Below are 25,953 nucleotides of genomic sequence, written 5' to 3' on the forward strand. Positions count from 1 at the left end.
TGAAATCCATTAGTGGCAGATTAAGGAGGTGGGAGAAAGCAAAGCTGAGAAATCACTAGGACTGGATGAAAAGTAAAATGGAGAAATACATGTTTCTTTCATATTGGTGGGTGCAGGACAGTTAACACCTAACATACATAGTTTACAGGGTTATGCAGGTAATAATGAGGAATGTGGGAGTTGTCCCACCCTGTTATCTTTGGAGGTCTGGAGAAGAGATCATTCTGACATTTTAAGTATGTTATTCTAGACGCACAAAAATAATGGACAGAGCTTGTTCAAGGTAGAGATTAATCTATCATATAGGCCTTAGGATGTGACTTCCACCATAACATGGAAATGAGAACAGGTGTTTCCAGAGTTTCTACTTTTAAGAGAAATGAGAATTCCAGGTTTTTTACTGCAATCTCCTTTAACCTTTTGCACTCGGATGTCGAGTGTGACTCCACACGGTTAGCATTAGAATAAAGGAATCGAGAAAAAAGCAAGTGAGTGCAAAGGGTTAATAGCTAAAATCTGGAAGCAGCCCAAGTGCCCAGCAATGGATGTGTGGATAAAGAAGCTGTTGTACATTTACACCATGGAATACTATGCAGCTGTAACAAAGAAGGATCTCTTACCCTTTGAGACAACCTGGAGGGACCTGGAGAGTATTATGCTAAGCAAAATAAACCAGTCACAGAAAGACAAGTATCACATGATCTCACTCATATGTGGAATCTAATGAACAAAATAAACTGATGAATAAAATAGATCCAGAGACACAGAAGTATGGAAATGACTGATGAATCTCCAAGAAAAGGCAGGGGTAGGAGAGTGGGGGGAGAAATTAACCGGGCAACTTATATGCATATTAGAGGCCTGGTGCACAAAATTCGTGCATGGGTAGGGTCCCTAGGCCTGGCCAGGGATCAGGGCTGATCAGGGCCTTCCAGCTGCCAGCTGGGACCTTCCTTCGTTCCGCGCTGCCCCCTGGTGGTCAGCACACATCATAGTGAGCAATCGAACTCCCGGTCTCCTGGTCCAACTCCTGAGGGGACACTTTGAATATTAGCCATATATACACTAGAGGCCCAGTGCAAGAAATTCGTGCATGGGGGGTGTATCCCTCAGCCCAGCCTGTACCCTCTCCAATCTGGGACCCCTCAAGGGATGTCCCACTGCCCTTTTAGGCCCAATCCCAGTAGGATCGGACCTAAACAGGCAGTCGGACATCCCTCTCACAATCCAGGACTGCTGGCTCCCAACTGCTCGCCTGCCTGCCTTCCTGGTTGCCCCTAACTGCTTCTGCCTGCCAGCCTGATCACCCCTCTAACCACTCCCCTGCCAGCCTGATTTATGCTTAACTGCTCCCCTGCCAGCCTGATTGCCCCTAACAGCCCTCCCCTGCAGGCCTGGTCCCCCCCAACTGCCCTCCCCTGCAGGCCTGGTCCCCCCCAAACTGCTCTACCCTGCAGGCCTGGGTCCCGCCCAACTGTCCTTCCCTACAGGCCCGGTCGCCCCCAACTTCCCTCCTCTGCCAGCCTGGTCACCCCTAACTGCCCTCCCCTGCAGGCTTGATCGCCCCCAACTGCCCTCCCTTGCAGGCCTGGTCCCTCCCAACTGCCCTCCCCTGCTGGCCTGATCACCCACAACTGCCCTCCCTTGCAGACCTGGTCCCTCCCAACTGCCCTCCCCTGCAGGCCATCTTGTGGTGGCCATCTTGTGTCCACATGGGGCAGCCATCTTGTGTGTTGGAGTGATGGTCAATTTGCATATTACTCTTTTATTAAATAGGATACACACACACACACACACACACACACACACACACACACACACACTAATATAGATAGATATGCATAACCCATGGACACAGACAATAGTGGGTGAAGGCCTGGGGAGGCGGGTACAGTGTGGAGGGGGTCAATGGAGAAAAAAAGGGGACATCTGTAATACTTTCAACAATAAAGATAATTTTTTAAAAAAAAAGACTAGCATTTAACCCTGGCCAGTGTGGCTCCCTTGGTTGAGCATTGACCCATGCACTGAGAGATCACCGGTTCAATTCCCCGTCAGGTTGCTGCCCAGGTTGTGGGTTCAGTCCCTGGTTGGAGTGTCAATCAGGAGGCAACCTGTCAATGTTTCTCTCTCACCTCTCTCTCTCTCTCTCTCTCTCTCTCTCTCTCTCTCTCTCTCTCTCTCCCCTCCTCCTTTACTCTCTCTCTAAAAATCAATTTAAAAAAACACGTTTTAAAAAGAAGACTAACGCTTAAAAATGACTGTACAAACTAGAAAATAGACCAGTGCACCTAATCTAGCCTTTGTGCCCCCAGGGCCTCTGGTTCAGATAGTAAATTAATTCAAAAGAGAAAGATCTCCCTATGAATTAACTATACCAATCAAAGAATATCACAGAGCCCATGAATCGTGAGCTGGACCTTAAAAAATGGGGAATATTCTTGGCAGTTTAAGTTTTATTTTTAGAAAGAGAGAGAGAGACATCGACAGGTTGCCTCCCAAACACACCCAGACCAGGGATGGAACCCACAATGTAGGTCTGTGCCCTGACTGGGAATTGAACCCACAACCTTTCGGTGCACAGGATAATGCCCCAGCCAACTGAGCCACACCAGCCAGAGCAAATATTCCATTTTAGAAAACTCACTCATCGAATTGAAAATTACAACCAAACATTTTCAAGGCCTTTCCAACCCTGAACTGAGGCATGAAGATGGGAATGCATGCCAGACAGAGAAGAAACAAATGGGTCAAAGGTAAGAAAGACTGACAAATAAAGAGAAAAAGAGTCTCTTTAAACTCCGTGCTTCTTTAGATCAGGTGGAAAAGCAGAGGTCCTCACGCCTTTCATCATCCTGCTTGAATTCAGAGAGGGAAACCCCATTTATAATGATCATTTTATGGAAATTTTAAAGAGACATCTTAGTGGGAGAGAAAGAAGAGAAGAAGAGGGTGGAGAAAACTAGAGATTCATTTATTGCATGCATTTACAGATGGAGAGCAGTGATTTTCAATCTTTTTCATCTCATGGCATACATAAGTAATTACTAAAATTCTGTGGCCCACCAAAAAATAACTTTTTCACTGATCTAACAAAACAAAAAAAGGTATAATTTTGATTCGTTCACACCAGACGGCTATTGTTGTGTTGGCTGTTGTCATTTTTTTATTTGACAATCTAAGGGAAAAGAGATCGGCGCCCCTGACTAAATGGTGGGGCATTGCATGTTTTAAAAATTCTTGCAACACACCAGTTGAAAATCGCTGATGTAGAGCATCTGCTGTGTGCCAGGAGCTATTTTAGGCGCTGAGGATGCAGTCATGAATAAAGCAGGCAATGCCCCCATTTTCAGGGAGCCTCAATTCCAGTGAGGAAAGAGAGGTAATAAACATATAAACATGTAAGTACATAATATGTCCATTGTGCAAACCACATGACTCTCTGGGGAGGAGTCCCCAACAGAGGGAACCGCAAGTGCAAAGGTCCTGAGATAGACTGATGAGAGCATGTTTAAGGAATAGTGTGGGAGGCAGAATTCCAAGAGGGCCCATGAACTCCCTCCTCTCCCGCATTGCTCCCAGGAGTATGCATGTTAAAGGAATTTTGCTGCTGTGATTAAGATTACTGATCAGTTGACCTTTAGAGAGGAAGACTGTCCAGGTGGGGCTAACCTAATTGCATGAGTCCTTTAAAAGCAAAACGTTTTCTCTGGCTGGTTGCAGAAGGGGAACTCAGATTCAGGTCACCCTTTCAGGCTTAGAGATGGGGGAGACCGTGTGGCAAGGAATGTGGGTGGCCTCCAGGAGCTGAGAGTAGCCCTCAGCTGACAGCCAATGAGGAAACAAGGGTCTCAGTCCTACAGCCATAAGGAACTGAGTTCTACCAACAACCTGAATGAATTTGGGAATAGACTTTTCCCCAGAGCCCCCAGACAAGAGTCCAGTCCTGCAGACAGCTGACGTTGGCCTAAGCAGAAAACATGGTGGAGCCTGCCCACACTTCTGACCTACAAAATCTCTATATATAAAAGGCTAATATGCAAAGTGTCCCCTCGGGAGTTCGACCGAGAGACCAGGAGTTCGGTCACTCGCTATGATGTGCGCTGACCATCAGGGGACGATGCAGAATGAAGGAAGGCCCCAGCCCGCGGCCAGAAGGAAGGACCCGATTGGCCCTGATCGCTGGCCAGGCTAGGGACCCTACCTGTCTATGAATTTCATGCACCGGGCCTCTAGTTTAGTATATAATAAGCAGTGTTGGCTGGAGCGAAGTCTCAGGCACCTGCTACTGAGTCCACCTAGTTCACTGTTTGTCACCTTCAGAGGCTCCAGGTGAGAGGTCTTCATTGTCTTTGCTAAGGTCACCATGAAAAATGAGCACCATTATTTTTGTTTCTAAATAGCAGTGCACAACCTCTTTAATTGGTTCAAAACTTTTCCATGGATCCCGGCTATTCTACTTCTTGGCAACAAGGAGTGTCTTAAATTGTGAGTCCCGTGAAGGCACAGAGGTGACTTAGGGCTTTCTCTTGGACCTAATTAAATGATTGCAGATGCTTATTTAAACTGTACGCAAGTGTTGTGGGAGCCCCTCAAAAAAATCCCTTACCTAGGCCTCAAGACCCCGGGTAATACTATGTAATGGCTTCTTCATTTCATGGGTAATTGATCAATGAACTGTCGTCAGTTCCTAACATTCATTTTGTGGGGTCCTTTAAGTTTTCCATTTCTTTTCTCAGAAATGGGCTGCACATCTATTTGCTCAAAGTGAGAGGATACTTAATGTTTGCAAACCCTCTGCTGAATACGCCTTCATTTAAAAATCACCCTTGCTTGGTTGTGGAGATTCTCAGCCTGTGTGGGACCTGGATCCCGGCTAGTCAGGGGGCTCGCTGGGAGTGAGCGTCTTCTCCGACCAGGGCTGGAGGAAGTACTTGGGGGATATCCTCAAATCGTGGTGGAGCCTGAGCCCACGGCTGAAGCCCGTGTCCCCTTGGCCACCTCAGCAGCCATCACTGTTGGCTCTTTATCTTATTATTTCCCCCCCATCACCATTTACCCCTCGATACCCTCTTCCTCCACTCCCCAATTACTGCAATCATCACACTGTTTTCCGTGCCCATGAGTTATTTCTCTTTTTCTTTTCTTTTTTTTCTCAATTCTTTCACCCCTCCAATAGCCTTAGGAGATTTAGTTGAGCTCTCTGAACCTCAGTTAATGCCTGGAAAAGTGGCTCCTTCCTCACAGAGTCCTAGGATCAGAGGAGATGACCTAGAAAGGGGCTGGCATACAGCAGCTCGAAACGTGGTAAAGGACTGGGATCATTTCCCCCACCTTCGGTCCTCCTTCTGCCTCACTTCCACTCGTTGCTTGCTTTGTTTATCCTCATTTGCCTCAAATCTCCGTTCAGGGAAGTCTTCTTTGATCTCCCTATCTGAAAGAGATGCTTTCCTGTTACCCATACCACATTTTCCACGGTAGTGATTTGTCTACATAGTTACTATCTATCTTCCCTGCAGACGGTGAAGATGCAGGAGGCAGGGACGTGGCTTTGCTTTCTGCAGTATATCCAGTGCCTTGCACAGAGCACACACTCCATACAGTTACTGAATGAAGACATTGTCACCATGATAACAGAGAAGGCCATAGCAGGACTCAAGTGAGCTGTCCATCACTGGGATTTTCAGAGTCAGCATGCTCTCCTTTAAGGGGCTTTAATCACACTCCCAAGTGCCACAATCTGTATTTCTGTGACCACAGGGCTGAGCTGATGCTCATGAAGGAGGGTCCACTGCACAGTGTCTTTTGCATGTAAGCAGGACTCTCCTATTCTGTTTCCACATCTTAAGTCTCCTCTCCTACCACCATACTCTCTGAATTTCATCCTTGCCCCTTCCCACCCATCCACCAGCTTTCCTACTAAAAATACTAACAGTTTGTTCAGTACTTATCATGTGCCAACCACACGCACATGCTTTAAATGTGTTATCTTCCAAACCATCACTATCACCCTTTGTGATCAAATCATGAGTATTCCTAGTTTACAGAATTTCTAGTTAGAGTTTATTCCAACAGCATTAGGCTCTGACTATGGATCTTTTTTTGTTTGTTATTTTGTTAATCCTCAGCAGTGGATGTTTCTTCCATTGCTTTTCCAGAGAGAGTGGAAGTGGAAGGGAGATGGGGAGGGAGGAAAAGAAAGGGAGGGAGGGAGGGAGGTGGGGGGGAGAGAGAGAGAGAGAGAGAGAGAGAGAGAGAGAGAGAGAGAGAGAGAGAGAGAGAGGTATCAATTGGTTGCTTCCCTCATGCTCCCTGACAGGGGCAGGGAGTGAACCGAAACCCAAGTACTGCCCTTGACCAGGAATCAAACCTATGACTCTTTGGTGCGTAGGTTGATGCTCTGACCACTTAGCGACACCAGACAGGCTGTGACCATGGATCTTTTTCTTTTTTTAATTAAGGTATTATATGTGTACATAGCTTACCATTGCCCTCCCCCCCACCCCACTCCCATATATGGAGAGAGAGAGAGAGAGAGAGAGAGGTATAATTCTGTACATATCTTACCATTGCCCTCACCCCCCAGAGTTTTGCGTCCATTGGTTATGCTTATATGCATGCATACAAGTCCTTCGGTAGATCTCTTATCTTCCCCACCTCTCCCCTACCTTCCTGCTCTAATTTGACAGACTGTTTGATGCTTTACTGCCTCTGTATCTATCTTTTTGTTCAACAGTTTATAATGTTCTTTATTATCCATAAATGAGTGAGATCATGTGGTATTTTTCTTTCATTGACTGGCTTATTTCACTCAGCATAATGTTCTCCAATTCCATCCAGGTTGCTGCAAATGGTAAGAATTCCTTCTTTTTTATGGCAGCATAGTATTCCATTGTGTAGATGTACCATAGTTTTCTGATCCAGTCATCAGCTGATGGGCACCTAGGCTGTTTCCAGATCTTAGCTATTGTAAATTGTGCTTGACCATGGATCTTGAAGAGAGAGAGTGGGAAGCCAGGAGAAAGCAAATATGGACAAGAATGGAAATGGAAGATAGGAGTACCCCAAAACTGACAGTTGGGATAAAATTCATCAGAAACCAGTCAAGAAAGTCACCAATACCAAATTCGGGAAGTTCAACCTGCTTCGAGAGCTCAGCATTCTCAGGAAGCAGGCCAAAGACAAGCTGCCAGCACAGCCGTGGACACTCCAAGGCATCCTCCCCAAGCACCAAACGACATGCACATCTCCGTGGACTCCTGCTGGCGCACCCTCCTGCAACCAGGGCCCCACGGCATGGCCTGCACGTGGTTCACCAGTGAAAGTGGGAATGGGGGACACCCGTTATGGAGAAGTCAGGTAGAGGATATGAACAGATTCTGACTGGGGTGTGGGGGGTGGGGGCGAGGGGAGGGGTTAACAGTAAAGGCATTGCAGATACAAAACACATTTTTAAAGGCATCTTCACCAGGACTGTTCTTTGAAAATGGGACAGAAATCTCTTAAATGTCAAGAGACAGGGTTTTTGCCAAGGCAACAGAGTGCTGAGGACTGCAAGGAAAGATTCTTATTACAAAAAGGCGCTAAATTCTGGAGGAGGGTTTCAATATACCGGAAGTATTTCTGATTTGGTGTGTGTGTGCGGAAGGCTCTGCCTCTCTCTCTTGCTGTTATTATCTTGTGGGTCGATAGTTTATTTTTCCTATGGTGGGGTTCCTTTGCCATTTTTCCAATCTTCCAGCTCCCTCTGGAAGGCAGTTTCTGGCAAAGCACTCAACCGCCAAGAAAAGCTGCCCCTGAGTCGCTATTAGTAATCAATTCCTGGTCATGGAAAATCATCAAGGTTAATCATATCTTAATCATTCGCCAGGTTAGCATGGGGCAGGCTTGGAGATTCCTGAGGCTGAGTCTGTGCAGCGCCGATACGTTTGTTAGAGAAGCACATCTACCGGAAGCCTCCTTCCTGTTGTTGTGGGAGCTGAACAGAGAGGGCAGCATGTGATCTCTCTTCATGGATTTGCTCTTCTCAGTTGCTGGTATATCTATAATACTGCATTTGATATGCATTGTCTTTCAGCCGCTCCAGATGTTCGCCATGTGTTTTGCTGGCTTCTTCTGAATATTGTATGATGAAGGGTTTGCCAGGATAAATGAATTCCGTAAAGTAGCAGGGTACAAAATAAATATTCAGAAAGCAGTTGCATTTTCATACACCAATAATGAACTATTAGAAAGGGAAACTAAGAAAACAATCCCACTTACTATTGCATAAAAAAGAAATAAAAATACCTAGGAATAAATTTAACCAAGGAAGTAAAAGACCTGTACTCTGAAAATTACAAGACACTGAAGAAGAAATTGAAGAATTGAAGAAATTGAAGAATAAGTGGAAGCATATACTGTGTTCATGGATAGGAAGAATGAACATCATGGATATGTCCATAGTACCCAAGAAATCAATGGATTCAACACAATTCCTATCAAGATAAAATGGTGTATTTCACATAACTAGAACCAATATTCTAAAAAGGTCTATGGAACCAGAGAAGACCCCAAATAGCCTCAGCAATCTTGAGAAAGAATAACAAATTAGGAGGAATCACACTACTTGATATCAAACTATAACTGAAACCCCCTACCTCAGTGTGAGCAGAGGTTTCTGTAAGGAGGGGAAGGGAAGGCAGAACCAGAGGTCAAGGGGAGGGAATTGAAAAGTTCTCCGCATGCAGACCAGCACACTCCGTTCCGATAAGGGTCTGGAAACTGGCCAAGCAACGGTCCGGTGTGTGTCATCCTGGTCTTCAACATCCTCGTTCTATGCCATCCTGGTTCTATGATTGAAAGCCAGTAAGTCTGCTGGAAATGGGATGACTGAAGATCAGAGTCTGCATCTTCTGAAGTTAGTTCCTAGGATTCTAATTCACGCATGTTGTTTATCTACAAGCTACATATTAGTCAGCATTTACCAAAAGAATGGTGGATTACAATTCCCCCTGTTGCAAAACTATACTACAAGTCCACAGCAATCAAAACAGCATGGAACTGGCATAAAAACAGACATATAGATCAATGCAACAGAATAGAGAGCCCAGAAATAAACCCACGCCTTATGCTCAATTAATATTTGAAAAAGGAGGCAAGGACATACAGTGGGGTAAAGACAGTCTAACAATAAATGGTTTGGGGGAAATTGGGTAAGATATATGCAAAAAAAATGAAATGAGACCACCTTCTTACATCATATTCAAGAATAAACTCTAAATGGATTAAAGACTTAAATGTTAGACTCAAAACTATAAAACTCCTAGAAAAAAACATAGGCATAAAATCTCAGACATTTCTTGTAGCAATATTTTTTCTGATATGTCTCCTTGGGCAAGGGAAACAAAAGAAAACAAAACAAATGGGACTACATCAAACTAAAGTTTTTGCACAGCAAAAACTATAAGCAAAATGAAAAGACAAGCCATTGAATGGGAGAATATATTTGCCAATGATATATCAGGTAAGGGGTTAATATCCAAAACTTACAAAGAACTTATACAACTTAACACCAAAAGAACAAACAATCCAACTAAAAACGGGTGAGGCCGCGTGCCCCTGGATCCAGGTGAGGCTGGGTCCCAGGTCCGGGTGGGGCCGTGCCCCTGGGTCCGGGAGAGGCCACGCACCCCTGGGTCCGGGTGAGGCTGGGTCCCGGGTCCGGGTGAGGCCGTGCGCCCCTGGATCCGGGTGTAGCTGGATCCCGGGTCCGGGTGAGGCCGTGCGCCCCTGGATCTGGGTGAGGCTGGGTCCCGGGTCCGGGTGAGGCTGCGCCCCTGGGTCCGGGTGAAGCTGGATCCCGAGTCCGGTTGAGGCCGTGCGCCCCTGGATCCGGGTGAGGCTGGGACCCGGGTCCAGGTGAGGCCGCGCGCCCCCAGGTCCGGGAGAGGCCGCGTGCCCCTGGGTCCGGGTGAAGCTGGATCCTGGGTCCGGGTGAGGCCGTGCGCTCCTGGATCCGGGTGAGGCTGGGTCCCGGTTCCGGGTGAGGCCGCGCCCCTGGGTCCGGGTGAGGCCACGCGCCCCTGGGTCCAGGCGAGGCCACACGCCCCTGGGTCCGGGTGAGGCCACGCGCCCCTGGGTTCGGGTGTAGCTGGATCCCGGGTCCAGGTGAGGCCGTGCACCCCTGGATCCGGGTGAGGCTGGGTCCCGGGTCCGGGCGAGGCCGCGTGCCCCTGGGTCCGGGTGAAGCTGGATCCCGGGTCCGGGTGAGGCCGTGTGCCCCTGGATCCGGGTGAGGCTGGGTCCCGGGTCTGGGTGAGGCCATGCCCCTGGGTCCGGTAGAGGCCACATGCCCCTGAGTCCGGGTGAGGCCACGCACCCTTGGGTCCGGGTGAATCTGGATCCCGGGACCGGGTGAGGCCGCGCACACCTGGGTCCGGGTGAGGCCACGCGCCCCGGGGCCTGGGTGATGCTGGGTCCCAGGTCCGGGTGAGGCCGCGCGCCCCTGAGTCCGGGTGAAGCCGCGCCCCTGCATCCAGGCGAAACCAAACCAGAGGGAGTCGGACCTGCATTACCACCATTCGTCCACCATCCAGAACTGAAAAGTCAGTGCCGACATGTACACATAAGGAACTGGTGGACATTGAAATTGGGTCTCAAAAGAACTGTTGGTCCAGAAAGAAACTTACTACAGACTGATTCATTTGCCTGTCAGCATAACTATTATTGCTCGTCTCACATTCGGTTCTTATAAGTATACTAGAGGCCCAGTGCATGATTGAATCATGCACGTGTAGGGTCCCCTACACGCTTTCGCTTTTGATCACGGGGGAGCTGGGTGCCTGTCCGCTGGTGCACCAGGCACCCAGCTCCACCACTTTTTTTTTTTTTTTAGGTTTTATAAAATTACATTAAGTGTCTTTTAATGTAAAAATATTTACATTGAACACCCGCCCCCATCCTTGCCCCTTCTCTACAGATCACATCCATTTTTAAATTTTTTCCTTTTTTAAAAAAAAATTTTTGTTAATCCTCACCCAAGGTTATTTTTCCATTGATTTTTGTTTTAGGGAGAGTGGAAGGGAAAGGGAGAGACAGAGAGCAACGTCGAGGTGAGAGAGACACATTGATTGGTTGCCTTCTGCTCGAGTCCTGACCAGGGCCCGAGCCGGGGAGGAGCCTGCAATCAAGGTACATGCCCTTGACCAGAATTGAATCCGGGACCGTTGGTCTGCAGGCTGACGCTCTATCCACTGAGCCACACTGGCCAGGGCCAGATCACATCCTTGATGGGCAGCCGAGGAAGCAAGAGCTCAGCTTCACTTGGGCCACTCCTCCAGGCGGCTAGGCCCTGGGCAGTGGGGACCGTGTCAATTCTATCCCTGAAGGTTCAGAGGCAACATGGCCAGCTAAGCACCACAGCTGGAATGGGACAGCGGCGCCATAGTTCAGGAAACACACAGGACACAGTCAGAGGTGGAAGACATCTTGGGTAAGAGGAATAGAGGAGGTATGAATGAATCTGTGAATCTCAGGCCTCCCCTGCGGCTGCCTGGACCCCAGGCTCCTTTGAATCCAGTTTTTGATGCTGTAGACACAGGCTGCCCAGCTTCTGCAGATCCTCTGAAGGACCGTTCCTAAGATCCTCATTGTTTCTTAGAAATTCTCTCACCGCTTCCAGCAGAGTTAGGATCTCTTCTGGCAACGCCTCTTGTTCTTTCGCTTGAAGATAAATCTCTTGAAGTTTTTCCTTTAGAAATTCCATTTCGATTTCATGGATGTGGCTCTCACTCAGGTAAATGCCTGTTTCATAGTCACACCCATCTCGATGATCTTCCTCGGGGATGAGGACGGCCCAGTCCGATGTCAACAGCTCTTCTATTCTGGAGTACGCCTCCACAATCTCTGGGATATTACGGAATTCATTCAGAAAATGTTGGATCTTTATCTGGAAATCTCGAAGCCACATAGAAGATACCTTCCTCTCTGAAGAGTGCATGATACCGTTACGACCCTCAATCACCTCTGGGACTTTCTTTCGATCAACCAGGAAGTGATCGCAGGCGTTGATGAGGTTTAAAAGAGCCACTGCATCACATTCCTCGGGTCCTGCTTTGTCCACCAGTCCGCGGGGCATGAAGGCCTTGGCCACCTCCCAGGCGTCCGCGGGCCAGCGGCCCGCCGGCAGTTGCCCCAGTGGACGTCTCCGTTTCTGTTGGTGCGATGTTTCAGGATCCCCCGTTTCCACTCCGCGCACACCTGGCACTGAGGCTGGAACTGGAGGCTGCGCGGGCTGCACCTGGAGCCACCACAGCAGGTGGTGCCTGGGCCCAGGCCGGGGGCGCAGGCGAGCAGGCCGCGGTGGAAGGCCAGCATCTCCTGGCCCACGAAGCCCTGCAGGCAGCGGCGCAGCAGCAGCAGGCAGTGGCCCGCCTTCACACTGCCAACTCCGACAGCACCATCTCCCACTCCTGCCGCGGAGGCAACGGGGGCGGGGCGGGCGGCCCCAGCTCCACCACTTTTGATGGTCCGTGGCCTCTAAGGGGGGCTACCCTGCTGTTGAGAGGCACAGGGGGCGGGGCTCCCACCCCCTGTGCCTCTCAACGGCCAGATCCGCGGCTGCTGAGGGGCCTGCCGCGGACACCCAGCTGCGCCTCTCAACAGCAGGGTAGCCAGGGTAGCCAGGGTAGCCAGGTGTCCGCGGCAGCCCCCTCAGCGGCCGCGGATCTGGCCGTTGAGAGGCACAGGGGGTGGGAGCCCCGTCCCCTGCGCCTCTCAACATTAGGGTAGCCCCCCTCAGTGGCAGCGGATCCCGTGCCTCTCAATGGCCGGGATAGGCCACCCAGAGTCCCGCCCCCCAGCCTCCCGCCGCCCAATCATGGGCGTAGCGGAGTGATGGTAATTTACATGTTACGCTATTATTAGATAGGATTTCTAGTAACACATGATCTCACTCATCTAGGGGAAATGATGAACAACATAGACTGATGAACAAGAATAGACCCAGAAACAAGGAGGCATCGATCGGACTGTCGGGCCTCAGAGGGAGGGTAGGGGAGGGTGGGGGTAGGGGGGAGAGATCAACCAAAGGACTTGTGTGCATGCATACGAGCCTAACCAATGGTTAAGGACAACAGGGGGGTGGGGGCATCCGTGGGGAGGGGTGGGGGATGGGAATGGGGGGGATGAGGACAAATATGTGACACCTTGATCAATAAAGAAATTTAAATTTAAAAAAAACAACTAAAAAATGAGCAAAGGACTTGAATAGACACTTCTCCAAAGAGGACATACAGATGGCCAATAGACATATGAAAAGATGCTCAACAGTCACTAATCATCAGAGAAATGCAATTTAAAACCACAGTGAGATACCACCTCACACCTGTCAGAATGACTATCATCAATAAATCAACAAACAGTAAGTGTTGGTGAGGATGTATAGAAAAGGGAACCCTCATGCACTATTGGTGGGAATGCAGTTTGGTGCAGCCACTGTGGAAAACAGTATGGAACTTCCTCACAAAATTAAAAACGGAATTGTATTATGACCCAGGATTTTCCGCTTCTGGGAATTTATCTGAGGAAACCTGAAACACTAATTCAAAAGGATATATGCACCCCTCTTTTCATTGCAGCTTTATTTACAATAGCCAAGATTTGGAAGCAGCCTAAGTGCTCATCAGTAGATGAGTGGATAAAAAAGCTGTAGTACATTTACACAATGGAATACTACTTGGCCGAAGAAAGACAGGAAATCTCACCTTTTGCGATAGCACTGATGGACCTGGAGAGTATTATACTAAGTGAAATAAGCCAATCAGAGAAAGACAAATACCACATGATTTCACTTATATGTGGAATCTAATGAACAAAATAAACAAACAAAATAGAAACAGATTCATAGATACAGAGAGCAGACTGATAGCTGTCATAAGAGAGGGGGGAGTCGGTGGGCTTGGTGAAGGGATTGAACAACAACAAAAAAAAAAACACAAACCACGCACAAACCTCTTAGACACAGACAACAGTAGTGATTGCCAGAGAGGAAGTGGGGGAGGTAGAAGAGGATAAAGGGGTGATAAATGGTGATGGACGGAGACTTCACTTGGGATGGGGAATACACAATATACAGATGATGTATTATGGAATTGTACACTTGAAAGCTATATAATTTTATTAACCAATGTCACCCCAATAAATTCAACAACAAAAAATGAAACTACTAAAGAATTAGAACAACAACCACCATCAATTTAAAAAAAAAAAGAAAGGATTTGTTAGTACCACTGGAAGTCATTGGGGGTCCTATCAGTGAAGTTGCTTTCTCTGGCTATCAGTTCATCAGACAGAACTGAGCTCTCAGGAGCAGGTCAAGGCCACGTTTCCTCTGCTCAAACCTTCCAGCAGTGTCCCATCCCATTCACTGGAAATTCAATGGCACGACCAAAGCCCAGAAAGCCTTGCATTTTCTGGCTTCGGGCTAGCTCTCAGATTTTATCTTCTCAAACTCTCCCCACGCCTGCCATATTGGCCTCTGTGCTATTTCTATTAGTTTTCTTTTGTTACATAATAAATTACTGTGTAGCTGCTCGCCATTCCATCCCCCAGCCTTTTATTATTATCTTACAATTAGAGGCTTAGTGCACGAAATTCGTGCATGGTAGGGTCCCTAGGCCTGACTGGTGATCAGAGCCAATCGGGGCCTTCCGGCTGCCGGCCAGGGACTTCCTTTGTTCCGTGCTGCCCCATGGTGGTCAGCACATGTCATAGCGAGCGATCGAGCTTCCAGTCTCCTGGTCGAACTCCTGAGGGGACAGTTTGCATATTAGCCTTTTATATATATAGACTAGAGGCCCGGTGCATGGATTCATGCACCAATGGGGTCCCTGGGCCTGGCCTGCAGGGATTGGGCTGAAACCGGCTCTCCAACATCCCCCAAGGGGTCCCAGATTGCAAGAGGGCACAGGCCAGGCTGAGGGACCCCACTGGTGCACAATTGGGGCCAGGGAGGAACCACGGGAAGACTCCAGGGCGTGTCCGGCCCATCTCGCCCAGTCCCGATTAACCGGACCCAAGCAGCAAGCTAACCTACCAGTCGGAACGTCTGCCCCTATTGGTCAGTGCACACCATACCAACTGGTCCAACAGTCAAACACTTAGCATATTAGGCTTTCATTATATAGGATAGTTTGCCTGGAAGGGACAGCATTCACCCAGGTCTCTTGTGAAAGGCTGACGCGCACGATACTTCCAACTCTCCAATAAGTGAATGATGCAGGGGCCCAAGCACTGGCCTCCAACAAATTTGAATCCCAGCCTAACCACCCTCCTACAAGACCCTGAGAAAGTCATGCTGCCCTCTTTGGAACTCTTTTCTCATAACCTGTAAAATGACGAGTCTGGACCAGCATGGTATTTCCCAAACTGTGTTTCTTAGAAAACTAATTTTACAAGATATTTCATAGATTAAAAAAACGGAAAAATGTCCAGTGATCAAATAAGTGTGAAACATGCAGCATACTGAATGTGCCCACTTTATTACACTCTCAGATCCTGCTACTGATTCTCGTGGGATTTGAGTTAATAAACTTCTGAGATGGAAGATTGAGCTGTAGTTGCTACAATCCCCATTTTGTTTTGTTACAGATGGTATGTACTCACCAAAAGTAACTTTATTCTTCTTCTGACATCTGATTCCGAAATTGTCGATTCCAGTCGTGAAATGTGCATGCTGTGTGCCAATATTTTCAGAAGCTGGGCAAATCCCTGATTGCTTCATGAAGTCATAGGTCAAGAAGGCTTCATACGTGGCCCCTCTGAGTCTCCACGCAGCCCCGGTGGCCCTGTGGTCAAATTCACAAGGACACATTAGTGATGGTGGCTTCCTACCTCTCACTCACTACCTTGTATTGCAGTAAGGGGCAGGGATAATTGCACTGCTCTGGACGCCACCCTTTTCTAAAGGTTGGGGAGCACTGCCAGGTCGAGCATAACCTAGAGTTGCTGACATCAGCCCCCAAACACTCGAAGACTCCAAACTGAGTAGGGAATCTGCTGTGCATCAGGCAAGGAACTTCAGGAGACCTGGTTTCTGAGGGAGTGCTGTCCAACAGCATGCTCTGAGACAGTGGAAATATTCTCTGATCTGCCTGTTCAATAAGGTAGCCATGTGTGTCTATTAAGCACTCATAAAGTGGCTGATGCCACTGAGAAAGTGGAATGTTAATTTTGTGTCATTTTAATTCATATAAATTTGAGTAGTCACTATGTGGCTTCAGTCAAGTCCCTTCTCCAGCCCTCCCAAATCCAACCACTTTTTCCCATCTCTCTAATCCTCTTAATATTTTGAGGACCCTCCATCCTGTTTTTCACAGTGGCTTCACCAATTTACATTCCCACCAACAGTGGACAATGGTTTCCATTTCTCCACATCCTCACCAGAACTTGTTATTTCTTGTCTTATATATAGTGTAATTTTTTGTTTGAATTTTCACAGAATACCCCTGACATTTCTGGAAGGATCCACAAGAAGGTAATAATATTGGATGTCTCCAGGGAGGGAAACTGGGTAGCCAGGGGATGGGGTTGTGAGGGAAAGTTGTTGCTAAATACACTATTATACCGTTTTTTAATTTTGAGGCATGTAAAAGTATTAAATTTTCAAAATTACATTTTGTGAAGGACAGATATAGGACTCAATAAAAGCTATTTTCATTGTGAGTGAAAAAAAAATGTAGCATGAACATTTTTCTCCTTTTCCAAGCTTGATCCTCTCCATTAGTACCTTCCATCCCTCACATGCTGAGTTAGTTGAGGAAAGGCCTCCTGCCAGGAGAGGGCGCGCTTGAGCTCATTCAAGCAATTGGAAAAGGTTGTCCAGAGAAGGGTGTCACTGGGGAGTGAGGTGTTGCATGGCCTCCAGGGAGGGTCAGCCCAGGAATGGAGCCCCTCCCCCACAATTTCAGACACCAGAGTCAGAAGAACCAGAAAGTTTGTGGAGAGAGAAAAAGGCAAAGACAAGCCAATCCAAAGGTCTGGGAATAAGACGACACTGGATTTCAGCAGCAGCCACAGGCAAAAGACAATCAACGGAGCAGTCAGCATTCTGAGCCAAAATATTGATCAAAAGCAAAAGTAGGGCAGCGCACTCGCAGGTCCCGGATCTGTCTCCTGCTTCAACAGTGTTTGGATGGAACAGACCCAGGGACACCCCTTCTTTCAGCCTCCGGCCTCTCTCCTGCGTCTCATCCAGTCACCGCCTTCAGAACCACCTCCGGGACCAGCCAACACACTGTTTTTTGTGGGGGTTTTTTCTGCCTTAACTCCTCATTGCTGAACAACCATGAGCTCCCAAATTCATCAGAATTACTCCACCGAGGTGGAGGCTGCCGTCAATCGCCTGGCCAACCTGCACCTGCGGGCCTCCCACCCCTACCTCTCTCTGGGCTACTGTTTCGACCGCGACGATGTGGCTCTGGAGGGCGTGGGCCACTTCTTCCGCGAGTTGGCGGAGAAGAAGCACGAGGGCACGGAGCATCTCTTAAAGTTGCAAAACAAGCGAGGCGGCCGCATTCTCTTCCAGGATGTGTAGAAACCTTCCCAGGATGAGTGGGCAAAACTCAGGACGCCACGGAAGCCGCCCTGGCCTTGGAGAAGAGCCTGAACCAGGCCCTTTTGGAGCTGCAGGCCCTGGCTTCTACCCGCGCAGACCCTCATGCCTGCAACTTCCTGGAGAACCACTTCCTGGGTGAGGAGGTGAAACTCATCAAGAAGATGGGCAACCACCTGACTCACCTCCGCAGGCTGCCGGCCCCCAGGCTGGGCTGGGCGAGTATCTCTTCCAAGGCTCACCCTTAAGCACGACTAGGAGCCTTTGGAGCCCAGAGCCCCCCCCCCCCCCCCCCCCCACATCCTCCTGGTGTCTGGCTTTTACCTGAGCCTCTTCCCGAAACTACTAGCCATTCTTTTAACCACCCTGGAGCCCTCTCCCCTGCATCGGACCAAATGAAACAATAAAGCTTTTTGCAGCCAAAAAAAAAAAGCAAAAGTAGGATACAAACTTTTTCAGACTTGCAAGTTGTTAGAAAGTTGTTAAAGGATGTGCTTCATCAAAATGAGGGAGTAAACCAAAGGAGTCAAGCTTGGGATCCAGGCAAGAGGCTCGGAGGAGCCTAAGAATCCAGAGGATCCTGGGCGGCACTGAAGGAATACTCAGGACACCTGGGAACAGGGAGTGTGGGATTGCCATAGGGCTCCATGGCTTCGAAAACTTAAAATGGCTAAGCTGGGCAACATGACATCGGGCTGTCAGAAGCTTCTCTGAATACACCTTAAAGAACAGCACCTTCGTCCCACCAAGGAGAGGCCATGACAGTGTGTTTTTGTTACTTCCTTGAATTCTAGACTTTACAAGCCTCTTAGCCAGGGATGGGCAACCTTTTGAGCTTGGTGTGTCAAACTTCGCCAAAAAACTGAGCATAACTCGGGTAGTGTGTCAGTTTGAGGAAAAAACGTTATTTCGCAAATGTTTCATCCTCAAGAGCAGCAAATGTTTCATCCTCAAGAGCAGCAAATGTTTCATCCTCAGCATGCAGCCGCCTCAGCGGCCGCGTGTCATCAGAAATGGCTACGCGTGTCAGTGCTGACACGCGTGTCATAGGTTCGCCATCACTGCGTCTTAGCCATGGGCTGGTGGGGATGAGGTAACCCACACACTGAATTAAGTCTGCCCTACTCTGGGTGCCTGGTCCAATACTGTCTAAGGACAAGTTAGGGCTCAGATGTCCTTTGGGTCGCTTTCTCTGGCTTTGCCTCCACCCCCTTGCCAGCTGGATCAAGCCGCATCCACCAGGACTTCCACCATCACTGCTGGGGAGCTCATATCCATCAGTGTCCATCGGTGCTGTGCTCCCGCACCCAGCGCCTGGCACACACAGTGGGCTCAGTAAACTAGCCCGCAGGCTCTCTGGAACTGAATCATCTGAGGGAGTGTTGGGCACAGCTTCCAGCCCCAAGAACCTTCCTTTTTGGGTAGGGGGAACTCACAATGGGGCAGGCTGGCCCACCTGGAGGAAGTAGTGAGCATCTGATGGGTTTAGGAGCAGAGCCCTCCCTGGGGGCCCGGGGCTCAGGGGCGTTGACTTGACTAGCCTGCCTTCCGGGAGGAGGAAAGGGGAAGAGAAATCCCTGGGGGGTGGGTTTTGAGTCAGCTCTATTGTCATAATGGAAACAGCACAGCACTGGGCGCAGGACACTTCCCCTGTGCGGGCCGCGCAGCCCTCCTTACGAGATGGAAATAACAGGCCTGCGGGGGAGTTGGGCGTCAGTGACAGAGGGTGGACAAAGCACTCCGTTAGCATTCAGATGTGAAGGGGGACCAGCCAGGGGCTCAGGGCCTGCAACATCTGCCTCCAGCCCAGACGAAAGCCCTCGCTTTGTTGAGTCCAGGTATGAACGCTGACCTGACCAGATGGAGCCTTTGGGACACCAGGGATTCCTACTGTCCATCAGTCACCCACACTCTACGGAGGATCTGCTCTCTGTCCAGAGAGGAGATACTGGAGGGGCAGCCCTTGGGGAGACGGCCCGAGGGTGGGAGCGGTGTCCATCCTGGGGTGGAGGGAGCCGCGAGGAAGAGAGGCCACCGGAGGGGAGCGCTGTGCTCAGTCCAGCGCCTCAGGACATCCTGTCCCCTCCTCCCCTTGCGCAAGGTCCGGGCCAGCGGGAGGCGCCGGGCTGCTCCGACCCCCGCGAGGCCCCCTGGCGTGGGGAGGAGGGGCACGCCCTCTCCTCGGCGAGTGCCCCACCCCCACACGCGTGGGTGGACAGTCCGCCCGTCCAGGTTACCGTGGGACACGCGGCGCGACCTCCCGCTCCGGGCCACACTCCCCCGGCCTGGAAGGTGGTGTGGGTAACAGCGTTTGCTTCTCAGGTTAAGAGGTTTGACCAGCCCGACGGCAGCAGGCGGCGCACGGACTCCGCTGCGAGGCTGGGGTTTGGGGGAGTCACCGCCCGCCCTCCCCGCCCCGCCCCAGCCCGCCGGCCCGCTTCCTCCTCCCCGGGCCGGGTGGTGTCCGCCCAGCCTTCCCGCCAGCCCCGCGCTCCGCGGGCAGCCCCTGCCGCGCCATGTCCGCGGGCTGGTTCCGCCGCCGCTTCCTGCCCGGGGTGCCCGGCGGCCCGCTCCCCGCGCCGCGCTCGCCCCGGCCGCGCGCCAGCCCCGTGCCCTACCGACGGCCCCGCTTCCTGCGCGGCTCGGGCTCCTGCCCCGGCACCCCCGACGCCCCGCGCCGCCCGGAGGCCCGGCCCGTGCGCTGCCCCGCGCGCGGCCGCACGCTGCCCTGGAACGCAGGCTACGCCGAGTGAGTGTCCCACCCCCTGCGACCCCGCCCGACCCTCCCCTTCCTGCGACCCTGTCCCGGGACCCCTCACCCCGGACCCCTGCGGATCCAGCTGGGGCCTGTGCGGAGCTAGGGAGCAGGCTACACTGCGTGAGTGACCCCCTCCCCAGCCTGTGGCGAACTCCTTCTTGCCCTCATCTCCGGGCTCTGAGCTCCACCTCTGCCTTTTCTTTGGGACTCCGCCCTCCCTCAGAGGAGAAGGTTGCAAGTGGGGAAGAACCTGCACCCCTGGGGCTTCCAACATGAGACAGGGAGACTGGGTGGAGTGCCCGCATTCTGAGCTTTGGAGATACCTCCCCCGGTACACACACACACACACACACACACACACACGCACACCCCTCTCACCCTGGGTTCTGGCCTATGCTGTGTGGGACAGGGATTCTCGCTTAGATTGCGGGGGGGGGGGGGGGGGGGGGGGCGGGAAATAGCAAGGGAACCCCAGATTTCCCCAGCAGCCTCACTTGACCTCCCAGCCAGGTCACAGGCAGGCTTCAGGGGGGGCTGGGCCCTGCGTTTTGCCTTAGGTTACTGAACAGTTAAGAAGAAACTTACACCATCTTTGTCCAGACATAAGCGACAGCGTGGGGGCTATTGCCCAGAAGGAGGGCTCCTCCCTGTGCACCAGCTCTGGTCTCTGTGCCCACAGGGACATGGGTGTGTCCCTGGAGGGTCACTGATCACTTCCTGGCCTCAGGATCATCAATGCAGAGAAATCTGAGTTCAATGAGGATCAGGCCGCCTGTGGGAAGCTGTGCATCCGGAGATGTGAGTTTGGGCCTGAAGAGGACCAAGAGTGGCTGACCTTGTGCCCAGAGGAGGTGAGCACACCGGGTTGAGCCCCTCTTACAGGCTGGGGCCAGGACTAGGGCTAGGACTTCAGGCTGAAGTTCTTGCCCTAGTGCCCCATGCTGGGCCAGGGATCAACTGGGGAAGCCAGGAAGAACCTGACGCCAGTCCTTTCCTGGACAGTTCCTGACCGGTCATTACTGGGCACTGTTTGATGGGCACGGCGGTCCAGCTGCAGCCATCCTGGCTGCCAACACCCTGCACGCCTGCCTGCGCCGGCAGCTGGAGGCCATAGGAGAGGGCATGGTGGCCACTCAGCCCCCCATGCACCTCAGTGGCCGTTGTGTCTGCCCCAGTGATCCCCAGTTTGTTGAGGAAAAGGGCATTAGGACAGAAGACTTGGTGATCGGGGCTCTGGAGAGCGCCTTCCAGGAATGTGTAAGTTAAGTGTGGTTTTTGACTGGAGAAGGAGTGACAGTTTTGTCCCCAGGGACCTGAGAGACTTTGGGTGTGGTAGTCACCCTCGATGTTTGAATTGGGAAGACAAGGTTGGGTGGTTTGTTCCTTACTAACAGCCATCATTATCATCATAACCCCTCCCATTTATCCAGTGCCTACTCTGTGCTCTGTGCTCTTACCTGCATCATCTCGTTGCACACCGTCGGTCCTTGGTGCCAGAGCTGGTTTCCCTTCCTCACTCTTTTGAGTAGGACTTCCCTCCCTCCCAGCAATACATCCAGATCTGATCACGGGGTCCTGGAGTCATAGCTAGACTTTGGACTAGGACTGCCAGGCTGGTTGGTGGGGAAGTGAACTGCAGGATGAGCATTGGGGACAGAGTGATATGGTGGCAGTACAAGCTAAAGTGGCCTCTGTTTGCCCCAGGATGAGGTGATCGGGCGGGAGCTGGAGGCCTCAGGCCAAGTGGGTGGCTGCACAGCCCTGGTGGCTGTGTCGCTGAAGGGGAAGCTGTATGTGGCCAATGCCGGAGATAGCAGGTGAGTGAGCTCGCAGAGTGGGGCAGGTGGCGAGTGGGGCAGGTGGCAGGCAGGCAGCAGAGGCAGTGAGGACAATGAAAGGGGGCTGGAAGTGGAGGGAAGGAAATGGGGAGGCTTGACTAGCTGAGCTATTTGTACACCTGGCCTATATGGAGTATGAGTGGACAGCGGATGCCAGAGTGCGCACAGGGCGAAGGGGCTGGGCCTTTACCCTGCAGGCAGTTATGGAGGACTTTGAACAGGGGGGCATGGGCAGAGCAGGCCCCTGGTGGTTGGAGGAGGTGCCAGCAGGAAGGAGGCCATGGGTGAGATTGGAGGCTTCTCCCTCTCCTCCCCAATCCCATCCAGAGCCATCTTGGTGCGAAGAGATGAGGTACGGCCTCTGAGCTTTGAGTTCACCCCGGAGACTGAGCGACAACGGATCCAGCAATTGGTAGGTACCCTTGGCAGAGGGAGGCTGTGGAGCTCCAACTCCTGGGTGCAGGGCCACCAACGAGAGCCTAATCGGAGCATGGCCTCCCTACCCCAGGCCTTTGTCTACCCTGAGCTTCTGGCTGATGAGTTCACCCGACTGGAGTTCCCTCGGCGTCTGAAGGGGGATGACTTGGGGCAGAAAGTTTTGTTCAGGGATCACTACATGAGTGGCTGGTGAGCAGGATGGGGGTGGGGAGACATAGTGGGGAGAATGATGGGGTCCAAGCCCAGCTCTGTAGCCTGGGGCAACCCCCATCCACATGGGCAGGGTGGGCCCTATGCTGAGGGGAGAGGAGGTGGGAAGGAGGGCCTGGGTTGATACTGGGTCTGCTCCTGATAGGAGCTACAAGTGCGTGGAGAAGTCGGATCTCAAGTACCCACTGATCCACGGACAGGGTAGACAGGTCAGTGAACAGCCCCCTCCAAGAATCCCTCAATTGCTCACTGCAGAGGCAGGAGTTCCTTTGTGCTTGTGGCTGGTGTCTTGGGGTCTGCTCCAAGGCCACAGGGTGTTTCTCCCTCAGCCCAGGGTGCCTGAGGGCCACAGTCCACCTCTATGCTTTACTGTGCTTTTGCTGGGGCTATTTGCTGTCACCTCACATCTCCCTTGTCCCCAGGCTCGGTTACTGGGAACACTGGCCGTCTCCCGGGGCCTGGGAGACCATCAGCTCAGAGTCCTGGACACAAACATTCAACTCAAGCCCTTCTTGCTCTCTGTCCCACAGGTGAGAGGGCAACAGTCCACCCCAGCTTCCTTCCTTCTACCCAGAAAATGAGGCTGGTGGAAGTCAGGAAGGGAAAGTTGAGGGATCCTCAGGCTTAACTTGCAGGTGACAGTGCTGGATTTGGACCAGTTGGAGCTGCAGGAGGAGGATGTGGTTGTCATGGCAACTGATGGGCTCTGGGATGTCCTGTCCAATGAGCAGGTGGCACGGCTAGTGCGGAGCTTCCTCCCTGGCAATCGAGAGGACCCACACAGGTACTGTAACTGCTGGGGACCTGCCTGGGCAGGGGTGCAGCAGCAACACCAAGTAGTTACAGCTGGGAAGACAGCACTGGCAAGCCTGGCTCATAGCAGGTGGTCAGGATTGGTGTGGTCTCAAGATTCCAAGGGGTGGGGATGTCTGTGGGTTCAATCTGGCCCTCGCAGGTTTGCAGCTTGCCTGGCCCCACAGTTGGACTGCATTGCTTGGTCTCCAAGTGTCTAGCCCAGTGCAGTGAGTTCTCCCTGAGGGCGGGCTTTGCCTCTTTGCTCGACCCTGGAGTACATCTGCAGGATGATCCCCACAGGTTCTCGGAGCTGGCCCAAATGCTGATACGCAGCACACAGGGGAAGGATGGCAGTCCCACAGGGGAAGGGCAGGTGTCCTACGATGACGTCTCTGTGTTCGTGATTCCCTTGTACAGCCAGAGCCAAGGGAGCAGTGGCCACTGAGGATTCAGACACCACATCCCTGAACCATTTAGGCCAGGTGCAGTGTGGGCATCCCTCCACTGTGGTCAACAGCACACCTGCCTGCCTGCCTGCCCCCAGACAGCCCAGGGCTCTGGCCCCCCACCCCAACCCATTTCAAGAGATTTATTTATACCAGGCAGTCAGAACTGAAGAGTGCCGAGAACCCTGCTCCCAAGGTCCTCCCTTTGGCAGGCAGTTGGAGAACAAAGAGGGGCAAGGAGTCCCAGTTGGCTGAGTGAGGAATTCCCTCCAATGACTGCTCCTGCCTCTGGCCTTGCATCCCAATTGCTCCTTCCAGGCCCCAGCCCCACCCCAGGCTGATGCCCCAACAATGCCTTTCTTTATTGCTCCCCATTACCTCCCCATGATTAAATGTTTGTGTGCAGAAAAGCCCTTGTGAATCGTGAATTCCTGTACAGCTTGGCATTACAGTATACCTTCGCTTTTACCTTCCAAAGAATCAGTCTTAGCTCTACCTTGCAAGCTTGCATATAGCACTTTTTTTCTATGGCCTCCCTAGTTTCCAGCTTGGGGTGAGTCCCAGTGAGAGGACTGTTACCTAGGGAACAGAAAGGAGGTCTCCACCACCAACTGTGAGCTCTGGGCTTGAGGTACCAGAAGGGCTGCCCTTTTAACTTGTTTTTTAATGGAAATTCCAAGGCTTGCATTTTGATGAGCAGCTTAATTTCTTACCCTTCCCATAAGAGCACTTGCCAAGGCTCAGGTGCTGGGAAAGTACACTGAGTGGCCAGATTATTATGCATTCAGAGATCGTAATAATCTGGCCACTCAGTGTATTTGTTCAATTATAAGGCAATCACCTTCATGATCTCAACCTTACTCGACTCTACCCTGATCCACTATTTTAGTTTACAATTGAGATGAGTTCTTATCAGGCAACTCACAACCTAAACAGCAGCTAGGAAGGACAAGGACCAATAGAGGCCCCGGAATTGATGGTAAAATTCATGTATTTACTAACTCCTTGAGGAGGCTCTCAGACCCTCTTTCCGGCCCATTAACTCATTTTAGACTCCATTTCCTAAACGTTTTTTAGGGAAGATAGGAAAAACTACAAAAAATTCTCGTTTTTCAGTCATTTTCCATAGCCCAGTACTTCTGGACCTACATGTGTCCTGACAAACTGGTTGGCCCCAGCCACCCTGGGCAGCCTCTCCAGGACTCTAGTTAGGCAGCTGGCAAGTGCAGGAGTGTGCCCAAATAACCTGCAGGAGTTTTACTTCCCCTTTCCTCAATAGTTTCCCACCCTCAAAAGTGTGGGCAGCATCCTGTGTCTGCCTCTCGCCCATATCAACAGCTGAGCCAACTCATCCTCTTGCTCCTCACACCAAAGGCTGAAGCCAAGGAGTGGGTGCAGTGGGTCTGTCAACTACAAGCAAGCTGACAGGAGTGACTGCAGCAGGGACAGCTACACTGAGAGCTGTATTCATGTCTCAGAGCCAAATGCTGCAGCAGCCCTCCCACTGGGTTGTGAGGTCTCTTCCTCCTTGAGCAATCTGTCAGGAGAGCCTATGCATGGCCTACTGCTCATAAGCTGGGATGTTCCCTGCCTTTCACAGCCCTTAGCCAACCTCCAATGACCATGGGCAAAGTAATGGGCCTAAGACTGTCGTCTCTGGTTCAGAGAGGGCCAGGAATAAGGCACACAGCAGGTGCTTGCAGCTCCAAGGACAGATAGAGCAGTTAGAATAGAGGCTCTAGTAGTTACCAACTCACAAGCCAGGCAGTGGGTTACCAAGCAATTGGCCAGGCAGTCTGCCAGAACTGGCATAGGAGCCTCAAAGAGGCCCCACTATCCTTGCCTCCCAAAAGCCAAGGCCTAGCAGGACAAATC

At 51.2% G+C, this 25,953-nt stretch overlaps 2 protein-coding genes and 1 pseudogene across 7 annotated transcripts; 2 read left to right on the plus strand and 1 right to left on the minus strand.

Annotated features, from left to right (window-relative positions):
• Positions 1 to 11,512: 11,512 nt before the first annotated feature.
• On the minus strand, positions 11,513 to 14,281 carry LOC307113445 (uncharacterized protein CXorf38-like; the record flags this gene model as incomplete). The annotated part of the gene is given in 3 exon segments (XM_079795066.1): positions 11,513 to 12,159; positions 12,162 to 12,452; positions 14,269 to 14,281. Coding segments are annotated over 3 exon segments (951 nt in total).
• Positions 14,282 to 17,326: 3,045 nt separating this feature from the next.
• On the plus strand, positions 17,327 to 17,851 carry LOC307113092 (ferritin light chain-like; annotated as a pseudogene). Its single transcript has one exon. The product of its transcript is annotated as a ferritin light chain-like (transcript).
• A 1,396-nt stretch (positions 17,852 to 19,247) lies between these two features.
• PPM1M (protein phosphatase, Mg2+/Mn2+ dependent 1M) lies at positions 19,248 to 24,542 on the plus strand. Of its 5 annotated transcripts, none has more exons than XM_079794511.1 (11): positions 20,010 to 20,342; positions 21,079 to 21,202; positions 21,354 to 21,608; positions 22,056 to 22,168; positions 22,517 to 22,601; positions 22,698 to 22,816; positions 22,983 to 23,046; positions 23,260 to 23,367; positions 23,473 to 23,621; positions 23,933 to 24,114; positions 24,235 to 24,533. In XM_079794511.1, the coding sequence occupies exons 1-10, from the start codon at positions 20,110 to 20,112 to the stop codon at positions 24,075 to 24,077; spliced, it is 1,395 nt and encodes a 464-aa protein (XP_079650637.1). In that variant the 5' UTR covers positions 20,010 to 20,109; the 3' UTR covers positions 24,078 to 24,114; positions 24,235 to 24,533. The 5 variants fall into 5 exon arrangements, with proteins under 5 accessions (XP_079650640.1, XP_079650639.1, XP_079650637.1 ...); XM_079794512.1 differs by having other exon boundaries at positions 24,239 to 24,533; XM_079794514.1 differs by having other exon boundaries at positions 19,248 to 20,342; positions 21,093 to 21,202; positions 23,933 to 24,542.
• The last annotated feature ends 1,411 nt before the right edge of the window (positions 24,543 to 25,953 follow it).

The sequence above is a fragment of the Cnephaeus nilssonii genome (assembly GCF_951640355.1).
Source record: "Cnephaeus nilssonii genome assembly, chromosome: 17".
Classification (NCBI taxonomy): domain Eukaryota; kingdom Metazoa; phylum Chordata; class Mammalia; order Chiroptera; family Vespertilionidae; genus Cnephaeus; species Cnephaeus nilssonii.